This window comes from Carcharodon carcharias, chromosome 16 (assembly GCF_017639515.1).
Source record: "Carcharodon carcharias isolate sCarCar2 chromosome 16, sCarCar2.pri, whole genome shotgun sequence".
Lineage (NCBI taxonomy): Eukaryota > Metazoa > Chordata > Chondrichthyes > Lamniformes > Lamnidae > Carcharodon > Carcharodon carcharias.
Genome location: NC_054482.1, coordinates 97,192,778 through 97,207,814, shown reverse-complemented (window position 1 = coordinate 97,207,814; position 15,037 = coordinate 97,192,778). Strand labels below are relative to the sequence as shown.

General features: G+C 40.9%; 1 protein-coding gene across 3 annotated transcripts in view; it reads left to right on the top strand.

Moving 5' to 3' along the window:
- The window catches only part of ptbp2a (polypyrimidine tract binding protein 2a), an 81,974-nt gene extending 68,910 nt beyond the window's left edge, over positions 1 to 13,064 (top strand). The window contains exons 11-15 of one of the 3 annotated variants that reach the window (XM_041207932.1): positions 4,808 to 4,841; positions 5,251 to 5,343; positions 5,440 to 5,656; positions 5,774 to 5,851; positions 11,823 to 13,064. In XM_041207932.1, the coding sequence (XP_041063866.1) occupies positions 4,808 to 4,841; positions 5,251 to 5,343; positions 5,440 to 5,656; positions 5,774 to 5,851; positions 11,823 to 11,952 (552 nt within the window). In that variant the 3' untranslated portion in view covers positions 11,953 to 13,064. Of the gene's footprint in view, positions 1 to 4,807; positions 4,842 to 5,250; positions 5,344 to 5,439; positions 5,657 to 5,773; positions 5,852 to 11,819 lie in introns of all 3 variants that reach the window. The other 2 variants (XM_041207931.1, XM_041207933.1) reach the window with 2 other exon arrangements.
- The last annotated feature ends 1,973 nt before the right edge of the window (positions 13,065 to 15,037 follow it).

Below are 15,037 nucleotides of genomic sequence, written 5' to 3'. Positions count from 1 at the left end.
ATAAGTGTAGAAACAAAATTTATATGATCAAATTAATGCATGGTGATTGCAAATGTTATTAGCAATCGCAAAAGTACAGGTGCAAAATAATGATTTAGAATATAATGGGGGGATTTTAGGCCCCATTTCCTGAGTGATATTAATTTCTGCCACAGTACAAGTTATTGTTTTGGAGAAATGCCCCACCCTTTGTGTATATATATTGAGGGTGCCTGGGCTTTTACTTTCTAATCTAACTTGTGCTGTATAGATTAGTAATTCTAAAATTAATGAAGTTGACGAGTTAGTAAGTCATAAATTCTAGGGTTTGGATTGAGTGTAGAGTGAAATGTTATCTGTTCATTGCCTTTTTAGCAACACAAGAAGACTTGAGCAAATATGCAGAATGCTAGTCTCATTACTAATGATCATGAAACTACTGGGTTGTTATAAAAATCCATCTGGTTCAATAACACCCTTCAGGGAGAAAATCTGTCGTCCTGCACGTTCTGGCCTACATGTGACTCTAGATCCACCACAATGTGATCGACTCTTAACTGCCATCTGAAATGGCCTAGTGGGCCATTCAGCTATATCAAACCACCATTTTAATCATTACACTACCTTAAGATACGCTCTGCCCAGTTGACCCTGCAAAGTCCTCCTCACTAATATCTGAGGACTTGCACCAAAACTGGGAGAGCTGTCCCACAGACCACTGGTATAGCCATATTGACCAAATCATACTTTTTAGCCAATGTCCCAGACTGCGTGTCACCATCCCTATCTTTGTCCTGTTCCTCCACTTGGACAGATCTATCAATGGTGGCGGCACACTTGGTAGATAGCCTGGCGTGAGTAGTTAAGGAAGTCCTCAACATTGACTCCAGACCCCAGGATGCCTCATGGCATCACGTTAAATGCAGATAAAGAAATGTTCTGCTGATTGCCGCCTACCACCCACCCTCAGCTGATGAACCAGTGCTCCTCCATTTTAAACATCATCTGGAAGAAGCATTGAGGGTAGCAAAAACACAGAATGTACTCTGATGAACACTGAAGTGCCCCCACCCATCAAGAGTGGCTCAGAAACATCACTGCTGACCAAGTCCTGAAAAATGTTTCTGCAAGACTGGGCATGCATCAGGTGGTGAGAGAACCAACAAGTGGGAAACATTCATTTAGCAATCTTTAACCAATCTACCTGTCACATGCATCTGTCCTTGAGAGCATTGGTAGAAGTGAAATGAATTATGGAAATAAAGGCCCGTCTTCAAATTGAGGGTACCCTCAATTGTGTTGTGTGACAGTACCACTGTGCTGAATGGAAAATAGATCTAGCAGCTCAAAACCAGGCAACCTTAAGGTGTCAGAACTAGGCATCCTTGTCCTGGCTTATCCCTCACTATCATTACCATCAAGCCAGTGGACCAACCCTGGTTCATTGAGGAGTGTTGGAGAGCATGCCAGGAACAGTACCATGCACATTTAAAATGAAATTCCAACCTGATGTCAATACAGCGTAGGACTACATGTACATTACGCAGAAGCCCTACAGCTTGGAGCAGGTTGCAGAAGCAGCATGTCATTGAGAGAGTTAAGTGACGCCACAGCCAGTGGATCAGATGAAAACTTAGCAGTTCTATCACATCCTGTCATGAATGGTGATGGGCAATTAAACAGCTGATGGTACAAGCAGGTTCCAAAAATAGCCTCACCCTCAATGATGGCGAAGCAGTCAGTTCAGAAGGTGACGCTGAAGCATTTGCAACCATCATCTGCCAAGTGCTAAGTGAATGACCCATCTTGGCCTCCTGAGGCCTCATCATGTGTGCCAGTTTTCAACCAATTCATTTCACTCCATGTGATGTCAAGAAACGGCTGTAGGCACTGGGTACAGCAAAGGCTATGGGCACTGAAAACATCCCAGATGTTGTATTGAAGACTTGTCCTCTGGAACTGGCCATGCATTAGCCAAGCTATTGCAGTACAACTGCAACACTGACATCTACCCAACATTGTGGAAGAATACCTAGTTATCTCCTGTCCACAAAAGAGTCTAACCTAGCACAAGGGAAGATGGTTGTGGTTGATGGAGGCCAATCATCTCAGCATGAGTTCCTCAGGGTAATGCTCTAGGCCCTACCATCTTCAGTTGATTCACCAATGACCTTCCCTCCAACATAAGTTCACTGATGATTGCAGCATTCTGTATCATTTGCAACTCCTCATACTGAAGCTTTCTTTGTCCATATGCATCAAGACCTGGATATCATTCATGTTTGGGCTGAAAAGTGCATGTAACATTCTCACCACACAAGTGCCAGGCAATGATCATCTCCAGCAAGAGAGAATCTAACCATTGGCATTCAACAGCATTACCGCCACTCGGGTTACCATTGGCCAGAAACCTAACTGAACCAACCATATTAGTCTGGGCTACAAGAACGGGTTAGAAGCTGAGAATTCTGCAGCGAGTAACTCGCCTGACTTCCCAAAGTCTGTCCACCATCAACAAGGCACAAGTCAGCAGTGTGGTAGAATCCACTCCACTTAGCTGGACAGGTGCAGCTCTAACAAACCTAAAAAGGCTTGAGACCATCTAAGACAAAGCAGCCTACTTGATTGGCACTCCATCCGCAATTTTAAACGTTCAATCCCTCCACCACCGGCGCACAATGGCAACAGTAGTACCATTTACAAGATGTACTGCAGCAGCTTGACAGCACTTTCCAAACTTGCCACCCCCACCACCTAGGTCATGGACAGCAAACACATGGGAGCAGCGCCACCTGCAGCTTTCCCCCTAAGCCACACACCATTCTGACTCAAAACTATATTGCTGTTGCTTCATTGTCACTGGGTCAAAATCCTGGAGCTCCCTAACAGCACTGTGGGTGTACCCATACCAGATGGGACTGCAGCAGTTGAAGATGGTGGCTCACCACCACTATCTCGAGGGCAATTAGGGATGGGCAAAAAATGCTGGACAAGCCAGTGATGCGCATATCCCAAGAGAAAATAAAAAGAGTATGGAAATGGAAAGTTAATTTAAATATTGATATGAGGTAGTGCATTTTGGTAAGCAGAATAAGGAGGTCACCTACTCCTTGGAAAATAGAGTATCTAAATGGTTTAAAGGCACAAAGGCATCCGGGGCGTACGGATTCACAACTCCATAAGAAGTACAAGCAAAGCACGGATTGATTTCTAGGGGATCAGATTCAAAAGCAGAGAAGTCAAAGCACACTTGGGAGTACTATCCTTGTAATATGGAGAGAAGAACTATATTTCAAAAAGGTTGCAGAAGCACTTGAGAGAGTATGAAAAAGATTTACAAGGATGATACTAGAACTGAGGTGTACAACTAACCAGAAAGACTGAACAATCTAGCCCTCTTCTCTATGGGGGAGGTGATTGGAGTATTTAAAGTTATAAACTGGTTCAATAGGGTAGAAACAGATTCTTTCAAATACGTTGGAGTCTAACAAAGGGACATAAATGTAATCACTAAATCCAATGAGGAATCCAGGAGGGAATTTCTTAGAGAGAATGTGGTACGCCTGCCACATGGGGTAGTTGAGGTGATTGCCATATATAGCTTCTACTTAAGCATCAAAGTACATGATGTAGAATGGAATAGAAGAATACATTGAAATGAAGAAAGTTTGAGAGGAGGGTTACGTTGCATGTCAACACTGGTGTAGGCCAAATAACCTGATTCTTTGCTATAAAATTGTGTAGTCTTACTGTTCAGTTATTGTTACGCTTACATATGTTTGCAATGAAATCTTGCTTCATGTAAACTTTGCTTTGATGCCTTTCCCTTAAAGGTCCTCGCCAAAGAATTTGATGAGACACTTTTCCCACTCTTTGTAGTTTTTTTTTTCCCTTGCAAACCTTGGTTATGTTATAGCTAAACGTGTTCTTGCACTGTGCAAATCTTTGTATTATATAAAACGCTGGTTCTTGGGCTTTTGTCCTCAAATGATCTACTTATATTCTATTTTCATTTTGGCTTTAGCAAAAGCTGGTATGAAATGTGGCTTGTATCTGAGCACTTCACAGAAGTTGCCCAAGGTTCTGTTTTCATTTATAAAATTCAAATTAACTTCTGTAAAGATTTAAATGGTGGAAAGCTATTTGGTAACATTTGATAATTTTCCTCGTGCTGTACTTATGCATGCTGTTAAGTGTAATGGTTGAATTCGAGTGCCTCTCTGATATTTATTTGCCTGCATTTCATACCTCACCATGACTATGCAGTTAACTTCCAAGTTCAAGGTTTTTTTTGTGCATGATTTGTGTTTTTACTTTCTCATTTAATATAAAGTATTGTAATTCTTTGATTATAAATGTATTTTGCCCATGTTTTTTTTTGGTCTTGGGTGACTACATTCAACACTATTTTCTTGTAAAGTACATGAACCAGCCATTTTCTGACCAAATTCCTGCATTTCCTGTGTACTGACCTATATATTTATTTTTGTTTTGTTTCCCTCTCCTTGTTTACTTCTGCATTGCTCCACCCCTACCCATCCCATCCCTCTTTCTTACCCTGTGTGTTTATTTCACATTTCCCAACCCTCCCCAATACCAATCCTCTTTCTGTCCCACCCCTACCTCTTTCCTTGTGTTCATGCTTATGTGCTTGAACAAATGTTCCTCGGACCAACTTGCCCCAATTAACTGCCTTGAACCATGATCCATGACCACCTCACCATTCTACGGGAACCACCCTTCGTTATGGATGATCTGTTCATCTCCGCTCTTCCTCGATTCTTCTCTCTTCCTGTCTTACGCTGCTTGCTCTTCTCTCCTTCTAAAGATGGTTACGCCCCAAAGTCTGTTTACCCTCTTCGGTATGTTATCGTTAGCACTATACTTTTTATTATTGATTTAAAAGTTTTCACCTTAATTCTTATTTGTAGCTAGCAATTCGGCTCATAGATAAGTAGATAATCTTCTGCTACTTTTTCTTTTGCTGTAATTCTCTCCATAGATGCTATTTTATTTATAGTAATGCATGCTAAAAATTATTTTGCATGTTCTTTAGTATCACTTCACATTAGCTTTGAGGGATTTTACCAGGATTTTTCTCTTCAGATAATCACTATGCTAAATCTTGATTTGTTGTATTCATTTTGGATGTCAAAACTCGTTCACGTTGATGTCTGATCTGAATGTTTCATTGATCTATAAGTAACTTTATTAGTTTGCCAAATTTCATGCATAACTTTTATTTTTCTTCACTCTTCCACTCTGCAAAAGGTGTTTATGGTGATGTGCAGCGTGTGAAGATTTTGTACAATAAAAAAGACAGTGCTCTTGTGCAAATGACTGATGTCAACCAGGCACAATTGGGTAAGATTCTGTATGCATTTGACCAGAATCTATAAGTTTTTGTCCTTAGAAAATACACTGTTCCTATAAAATTTGTTAAAATTGAATTTTTGTTAGCCATGAGCCACTTGAATGGGCAGAAAATGTATGGAAAGATTATCCGTGTCACACTGTCCAAACACCAGACAGTACAGCTACCTCGAGAGGGCCTGGATGACCAGGGATTGACAAAAGATTTTACCAATTCCCCACTCCATCGTTTCAAAAAACCTGGATCAAAGAATTTCCAGAATATATTCCCTCCCTCTGCTACTCTTCACCTTTCAAATATTCCGTAAGTAATCCATTTGAGTGTAATGCATGCAATAAGTGGTCTGTTTTATCAAGAAATTAACTGAGCTAGTTTTTGTAGGAGAAAACTTTTAATTATGTCCTAATTGTGTTTTCCCAGACCTTTGATTACTGAAGATAATCTCAAGATACTTTTTACAAATACTGGTGGCAAAGTGAAAGGTTTTAAATTTTTTCAGTAAGTCTTTTTCTGTGAATGTAATTGGTATGTTCATACTTCAGCAAGCACTTTTCTAATTGATTAACATTGGCTTTACTTCCATCATGGACAGTTGCCATTATGTGCTGAGCAATGTCACACTGTTTCCATTCATGATGGACATCCAATCTCTCTACACCACCTCCATCCTCCCCTGCCTGTCTGAACTTGTTCTGTCATTGAGCAATCTCTCCCTTAACTCACCTCATCCTCCAAATAAAAGGTATTGCTATGAGTACTTATATGGGTCCTAGTTATGCCTGTATTTTTTATGGGACATGTAGAACATTGCTTATTCCAGTCCTACTCAGTAGTGGGGAGGTGGGCTCCCTCAACTCTTTTTCCTGTACATTGATAACTGTATTGGTGGTGTGCCCTGCTCTCATCCTTAATTGGAAAACTGAATCAACTTTGCTTCCAACTTCCACTCTGCCCTCAGTTTCACATGGCTGTTCTTTGACTCTTCCCTTCCCTTCCCTAACTTCTCTGTGTCCATTTCTGTCAAAAGGTTGTCAACTAATATACACTATAAGCCACTGGTTCTTACAGCTACCTTGACTACACCTCTTCCTACCTACATTCTGCAAGGACTCCATTCTCCCACTTCCTCTGCCTCCGTCACATCTGTTCCGATGATGCAACCCTCTCCACAAGCGCCTTTGTTTTTTCCAGAACTGAGGATTCCCCCAACTGTGGTTGACAGATCCCTCGACTGTGCACGCCACATTTCCCATGCTTCTGCTCTCACCCCTTCTCCTCTCTCCCAGAACCCCGGTAGGGTTCCCCTTGTCCTCACCTTACACCCCATCAGCCTCCATGTTCAACGGATCATTTTCCACCATATCCGGCACCACCAAACACATCTTCACAGCACCCCCCCACCTTTGCCTTTTAGCATTCTGAAGGACTTATTCCCTCTGTAAAACCCTTGTCCACTCTGCAGTCGCTTCCAACATCATGTCCCCTTCCCATGGCACCTATTCATACAAACATAGGAGCTGTAACACCTGCCCTTTTACATTCACTGTTTTCACTGTCCAAGGTGCAAAACACTCCTAAGTGAAGCAGCAACTTGTACTTATTTCAATTTAGTATAATTTATTCCCTGCTCACAATGTTTTCTCCTCTATGTTGATGGGACCAAATGCAGATTGGGTGACTGCTTTGCAGAATATCTCCGGACCGCAAACATGGCCCTAAGCTTCTGAGGGCCTGTCATTTTAACTTTCCACGTTGCTCTCAAGCTGACATCTCTGTCCTAGGCCTTTTGCAATGTTGCAGTGAAGCTCAATGTAAGCTTAAGGAACAGTACCTCACCTTTCGATTAGGCATTTTTCATCTCAACATTGAGATAATTTCAGACCGTAAACACACTTCCCTACCTTTATGTTTACTTTTTGCATGTTTTGATTTTTCTTTTATTTATGCTTTGAGACAGTGACAAATCTGCACTGGGAACATCTTTTGTTTCTTTGTTTATGCCCCATCATCATTCCCTTTGGCCCTGTAAGACTAATTTTTCTGTCATTCAATCTTTCCTGTCTTCAACAATACCATTGATCTTCCTTTGTCCTTGTCCCACCCATCTCTTGCTCAAAACTTATTACATCAGCCTTTTCCAGTTCTGAAGAAAGGTCATTGGCCGAAAACTTTGGGCAGAATCTTCCATTCTGAAACCTGAGTTTGGTGGAGGGAGTGGATGTCAATATGTTTTTCGCTGGGGGACAGCTAACTACGTGTGCTCCTTTGCTGGTCAGCTCATTACTTATGAATCCGTTCAGAGCACAGTGATTCTCATGATGGGGCCGTTGCCTCATGGGGTTAAAGGCCCTGTTGCCATATTCAAAGGGCACCTGGACAGCTTCCCTGCCCCTCAAATCCAGCCTCACTCCTGCCTTCCACCTGGCGCCCCTCCACCCACTACTAACCTTCGCGCAACTTGCGCTACCGGCTTCCGACATGGGTCAAGTTGTGAGCGCTCTCCAAGAATATGAAAGCGACGTTTTTTAAATTCATTCACGGGATGTGGGTGTCGCTGGCTAGGCCAGCATTTTTTGCCCATCCCTAATTGCTCTAGAGAAGGCGGTACTGAGCCACCTTCTTCAACCACTGCAGTCTATGTGGTGTAGGTACACCCACAGTGCTGTTAAGGAGGGAGTTCCAGGATTTTGACCCAACGGCAGTGAAGGAATGTGATATATTTCCAAGTCAGGATGGTTAGTGGCTTGGAGAGGAACTTCCGCGTGTTGGTGTTCCCATGTGTCTGCTGCCCATGTCATTACAGATAGTAGTGATCCTGGGTTTGGAAGGTGCTGTCTAAAGAGCCTTGGTGAGTTCCTGCATCTCGTAGATGGTACACACTGATGCCACTGTGCGTCAGTGGTGGATGGAGTGAATGTTTGTGGATGTGGTGTCAATCAAACGGGTTGCTTTCTCCTGGATGGTGTCAAACTTCTTGAGTGGTGTTGGAGCTGCACTCCTTCAGGCAAGGGGAGAATATTCCATCACACTCCTGCCTTGTAAGATGGTGGACAGGCTTTGGGGAGTCAAGAAATGAGTCACTCGCTGCAGGATTCCTAGCCTCTGACTTGCTCTTGTAGCCACAGTTTTTATATGGCTAGTTCAGTTTCTGGTCAGTGATAATCCCCAGAATGTTGATTGTGAGCGATTCAGCCATAATACCTTTGAATGTCTAGGGGCTTTGGTTAGATTCTCTCTTGTTGGGGATTGTCATTGCCTGGCACTTGTGTGGCATGAATGTTACATGCCACTTGTCAACCAAATCCTGGATATTGTCCAGGTCTTGCTGCATTTGGGTATGGACTGCTTCAGTATCTGAGGAGTCATGAATGGTGCTGAACATTTTGCAATAATCAGTGAAGCCAATGCTTCTGACCTTATGATTGAAGGGAGGTCATTGAAGCAGCTGAAGATGGTTGGGTCGAGGACACTACCCTGAGGAACTCCTGCAGCGATGTCCTGGAGCTGAGATGACTGACCTCCAACAACCACAACCATCTCCCTTTGTGCTAGGTATGACTCCAACCTGCGGAGAGTTTTCCCTCAGATTCCCATTGACTCCAATTTTGCTAGAGCTCCTTGATGCCACACCCTGTCAAATGCTGCCTTGATGTCAAGGGCAGTCATTCTAACTTCACCACTGGAATTCAGCTCTTTGTCCATGTTTGAACTAAGGCTGTAATGAGGTCAAGAGCTAAGTGGCCCTGGTGCAAGCCAAACTGAGCATCAGTGAGCAGGTTATTGGTAAGCAAGTGCCATTTGACAGCACTGTTGATGACCCCTTCCATCACTTTACTGATGATCAAGAGTAGGCTGATGGGCCGGTAAATAGCTGGGCTGGATTTGTCCTGCTTTTTGTGTACAGGAGATACCTGGGCAACTTTCCGGGTAGATGCCAGTGTTGCAGCTGTGCTGGAACAGCTTGGCTAGGGGCGCAGCAAGTTCCAGAGAACCAGGTCTTCAGTACTATTGAAATGTTTTCAGGGCCCATAGCCTTTGCAGTATCCAGTGCCTTCATCCATTTCTTGCTATCACTTGGAGTGAATTGAATTGGTTGAAGACAGACATCTATGATGCCGTGGATCTCCCAAGGAGGAGGAGGAGGCCGAGATGGATCATCTACTTGGTATTTCTGGCTGAAGGTTGTTGCAAATGCTTCAGTCTTATCTTTTGCACTGATGTACTGGGCTCCCCCATCATTGAGGATGGAGATGGATTGAGATTTGTGGAGCCTTCTCCTCCAGTGTGTTGCTTAATTGCCCCATTACCATTTGTAACTGGATGTGGCAGGACTGCAGATCTTAGATCTGATCCTTTGGTTGTGGAATTGCTTAGCTCTGTCTATCACCAGCTGCTTATGCTGTTTGGCATGCAAAAAGTCCTGTGTTGTAGCTTCCCCAGGTTGACACCTCATTTTTAGGTAAGCTTGGCACTGCTCCTGGCATGTCCTCCTGCATTCTTCATTGAACCAGGGTTGATCCCCTGGCTTGGTAATTGTAGAGTGGGGGATATGTTGGGTCTTGAGGTCACAGATTGTGATTAAGTACAATTCTGCCAATGACCCACAAGGCCTCATGGTTTCCCAGTCTTGAGTTACAAGATCTGTTTGAAATCTATCCCACTCAGCACGGTGGTAGTGTCACACATGGCGGAGGGTACTCTCAATGTGAAGACAGGACTTCGCCTAAGCTTTTGAGGTACTGTGTAGTAAAATCCCATTTACATTTAATTTTTATTTAGATGCTCCTCAGTAAAAACACGTTAAGTGGATTGAAGTGGACAAAATCATAGCTAAGTACTAACAAGTTGACTAGGCACTGCCTTTTTTAAAATGTATAATTGTAGCATCTTTATTCTAAGATTAATGCTTCGTATATGCTTCAAGTATTTATCTGAGTTCACATATGCTGACATACAGATCAATACCTACTAAGGGAATTTTTGCTTCTTCCTCATTTGCAAAGGCACTTTCCTTCTCCGTTCACAACAGGCATCATCTGTGGCTAAGAGGAAAAGCGTAAGCTTTCTTATTTCTGCCACTGTATATTGCGCCAAGGTTACTTTGTGTGACCCATTCAGAATTTTCCTCCTTTGGGACATCTCTGAGCACCCCTCTTCCTAACTGCTGCTTCACCAATGACCTTCCCTACATCAGAATGTCAGAAATGGGATGTTTGCTGATGATTGCACAGTGTTCAATACCATTCACAGCTCCGCAGACACTGAAGCAATCCGCTTCCATGTGCACCAAGAACTGGATAACATTCAGGCTTGAGCTGATAAGTGGCATGTAACAATCGCGTCACTTAAGTGCCAGACCATCTCTAACAAGAGAAAATCTAACCATTTCTCCTTGAAAGTTAGCGACATTACCACCACTGAGTCCCTCGCCATCAGCATCCTAGGGAGCTACCATTAACCAGAAACTTAACTGGACCAGCCATAAAAACACTGGGCTATAATAACAAGTCAGAGGCTGGAAATTCTGCAGTGAATAATTCACTGACTTCCAAACTCTGTCCACCGTTAATAAGACACAAGTCAGCAGACTGATGGAATGCACTTCACTTACCTGGATAAGTGCAACTTTAAGAACATTGGAGAAGATCAATACCATTCAAGGCAAACGCGGCCCTCTTAATCAGTGCCCCAGCCACCATCTTAAACATTCACTCCCTCCACCACCACCACCTCACAGTGCACCATTTTACAAGGTGCACTGCAGCAATATGCCAAGCCTCCTTTGACAGCAGCTTCGAAACTACGACCATTACCATCTAGAAGAGCAAGAGCAGCATACGCTTGAGAGATGCCTTCAAGTTCCCCTCCAAGCCACGCACCATTGCCCTTCCTTCATTGTCACTGGGTTAAAAACCTGGAACTCCCTGACAGCGAATGTATCTTCAACAATGTCAAAATGCTGGGACTATTCCCACTCAGCAGAGAAGATTAAGAAGAGATTTACTAGTGGATTTTGCATTTCTGAAAGGTTTAGATATAGAGTAGGGAAGAAATAATTTCCTCTGGCTCAGGGGCCAATGACATGGCGTCATAAAATCCTTAGTGAGGAGTCTAGGAGAAATGTCTTTACACAGAGCAATTTAGGTGAATGGAATTCTCTGCATAGTTAAGACATGGCTAATTGTATTCTTGAGGGAAAAGAGGATCCATTTTAAAGTTAGAAAACTAGCATACAATTTAGAATACACATTAAAATTATTTAGACTCAGGCTTCAAAATATTTTACACATTTAATCCGATCAGTTGTGTCTGAGGTTCAAATAGATTATTCTTATGAGGGTTTAAGATCATGATTTACTGATTTGTAATGCACTAAATAAAGTGAATGGTATTGCTCAAACAAGCAAATGTAGCCATAGTTTTTCCCATTTTAGCACACTTGCCTAATTCCATACTTTTGTTCCAGAAGAGATCACAAAATGGCGCTGCTGCAAATGTGTTCTGTGGAGGAAGCCATCCAGGCACTGATTGATCTTCACAACTATGACCTTGGCGAAAACCACCATCTGAGAGTCTCCTTCTCCAAATCAACTATCTGAAAATGCCCAGAGAGAGCTTACAGTTTAATTATTTGATTTTGATTTTGTGGTTATTTGTAGACTTGTTTCAGGAAGGTGGGACCAGAGTTTAGCAATTCCAGCTATTGTCATTCCTTCATATATACATTTGTGATACTAAAATTTGGAGGATGAGCAATCATTAGAAGGGGCAGAGGAAATTCATTCAGCTGCTGGTTGGGATGAAAATTCAGAACATTCTTATGTTGAAGTTTTTTTTTTCCAGAGATTTCATTCAATTTTAGTTTTGGGGGATTTGAATAATCTCTGTGTCTTTTTATTTAGTAGAAAAATCTGAAGAGAAATGTGCCTTAAAAGTTGAAAAACTTCTATTAATACAAGTGAATATACTATGAAAGTGAAGCTGGGGCCTTCTTTTGGGCACATGGTTGGAGAATTTAAGTAATAGTTGGAAGTATTGTGTAAATGTTAGCACTAAGTTACAGTCTTGCTTGTTGCTGAGTATACATTTTGTAGATGTTTGGAGTTGACATTGCAAATTGCTTATGTGCATTTCTATTACCATCTTTAGTTTGTAATTTAAGGACTGAAATGGCTGTGGATTTTTGAGCATGTGCAGTCAAGTCTAGTTAGTTAATGAAATTGGTGCATGTGTCATAGAAAGGCAAAAGAAAAATGCTTCAAAATAAGGAGCAGAAAGAATAGTTTTGTGGCAGTTTTCTAGAATGGACAACCAGGTGGGACCAAAGTTTATGTGCCTTTAGTCTTAATTTACCTTGCATTGTAATATTCAGTTTTAATAAACCTCTTCAAGATATTTTGTATTTGAACAGAAACAGACTTTAATATAAACAGTTCTGTATCTTCAAATAAGAGGAATTGTATGAGTAGAGTTCATCACTTGAAGAAAGTCCAACAATTACAAGTGTTGTCAAATTTAAGTAGTTTAATGGCCAGGAACTTTTCAGATCTATGTATTAGCATAAATCATATACATAGAATCTCTGGACTATGTAGCAAAAAAGGTCATATATATTTTCTATATTAGTTACGTTTTTACATCTTGATCTCTAGCAATGTAAATCTCAGTATAGTTTGAAAGAGGCACAATTAAAATTAATTTTCTAACAAAATTGGGATGTTTGATGGTTGTGTTGACTTTGATTTTTCTTCCCTGTGTACTCTGTTCGCTTGCTGTAGCATGCCTAATAAATACTTCTGTAGCTCTATCCACCTCTTCTGTCTTTCTGTACTGCTTTTCCTCACTTCCCTTGTTCGTCTTCACCTCATTAAGCTTCTGACTTCATGGTTAATACTCTCTTTAGGGTGGGAAAATTGCACCCTTCTTGCTGTAACTTGACCATTATCCAACTTGGGGTGCAAGTACTGCAGTTTCTTTACCTTCCTTCCGCTTATGCACACAGCATTTAAAACTTGGAGCAATACAGTTTTGATAATGAACCTTACAATTCAGTATTTGAAGTTTTCTACAGTTTCTTTGAAGCAAACTTGGCTTAAGTAACTTCTGATTCATCTCAATAGCACTGGTTCATTTTAGTAATTGTAGTTTTAAAAATGGGCTTATTAAATTTATGGTCCATTACCAACTTTCTATATTGATTGTACTAAAACTGGCACGGAAGAATCTGTGACAGTACAAAAGCAGACAAGTATTTTTAATGTTTGGTTATATGTGTTTAAAAATGCAAATTTGCACTAGTTTTTAAATTTGTAATTAGCACCAAGCTGCAAATTAAAAGACTTGAGATATTTTCACTGGAGTTGAAGCTTGAATGTAATGCAACTGTTCTGGATTCTGTTTTTAAAAGCTGAACATTTTAAAACATACGTACGTTTGCAGTCTGAAAATTTTAAATTAGAAGTTTTTCACTTAGCGGATTAATCAGTGACATTGAGATTGAATTGGGGTAAATTCCACAGTTTTCAAAAATGGAAATAGATAAAATGTTTGCAGGTAAGTCTTTTTATTAAATGGTTGTCTTAAATTGCAGCATTCTAGCAATTAGTAGTTTATTCTTTAAAACATGATATTTAGGCATATCTTTGCACAAAGTTAACATTCCAGGAAGCCTTTGGAAATACATTTACTCAAAATAGCAATGGAAGAAATTGTTTTTGATAACAAATGTGGAAATCTATGATGGACAGAAAGAAATCTGGTCACCAATTAAAACTTGTACTTTAAAAGCAAGCTATATGTATGTCCATTCAGAAAACTACTTGAATAAATTCTTGCAGCCACCCTCAAGGCTTTTGTATGAAATACATATAGTCACTGAAGCTGAATTTATTACTGACAGAATGGTATTCTGTGCTGTAAATAGTATCAGTGCTCTCATTGTATATCAGGCTGTTAAATAGTGTTAAAAACTGCGGATGCTGGAAATCCAAAACAAAAACAGAATTACCTGGGAAAACTCAGCAGGTCTGGCAGCATCGGCGGAGAAGAAAAGAGTTGACGTTTCGAGTCTTCATGACCCTTCAACAGAACTTGAGTTACTCAAGTTCTGTCGAAGGGTCATGAGGACTCGAAACGTCAACTCTTTTCTTCTCCGCCGATGCTGCCAGACCTGCTGAGTTTTTCCAGGTAATTCTGTTTTTGTTAAATAGTGTGCCTACACTTAAGAAAAATGACCTGATTTCATATGTAATTTAATCAGCTACCTGTTCTGAAAATTGGTAATTTTGAACTTTCAAAAAACATGAATTTTTAAGAGACATTTCATAAATATGGATTAACCTAATCAGAAATGAGTAGACCAAAACTGTTTCATGTAGTTAGTGAGGGAACAAAACACTAGTTATATTACTGTGATAAAATTCTGAAATTTATCTCACCAAACGGGTGTGCAGGCACAATTTGAATTTAGATGACAGAATTTCAGAACACCAAATGTATGTTTGCACTGAAACAGCATTTTTTATATATATAACATATATAAAAAAAAATATTTGTGGAAACCTTGTATTCTGATGCCCAAGGACTTACTGAAATGTTTTCATCTGTCCACTCAGTTTTCTTTTGTGCTAGTCAAAAGTGAGTGACATTCGAGCTTGCAAAATTGGGCACCTTTTTTGTGCATCC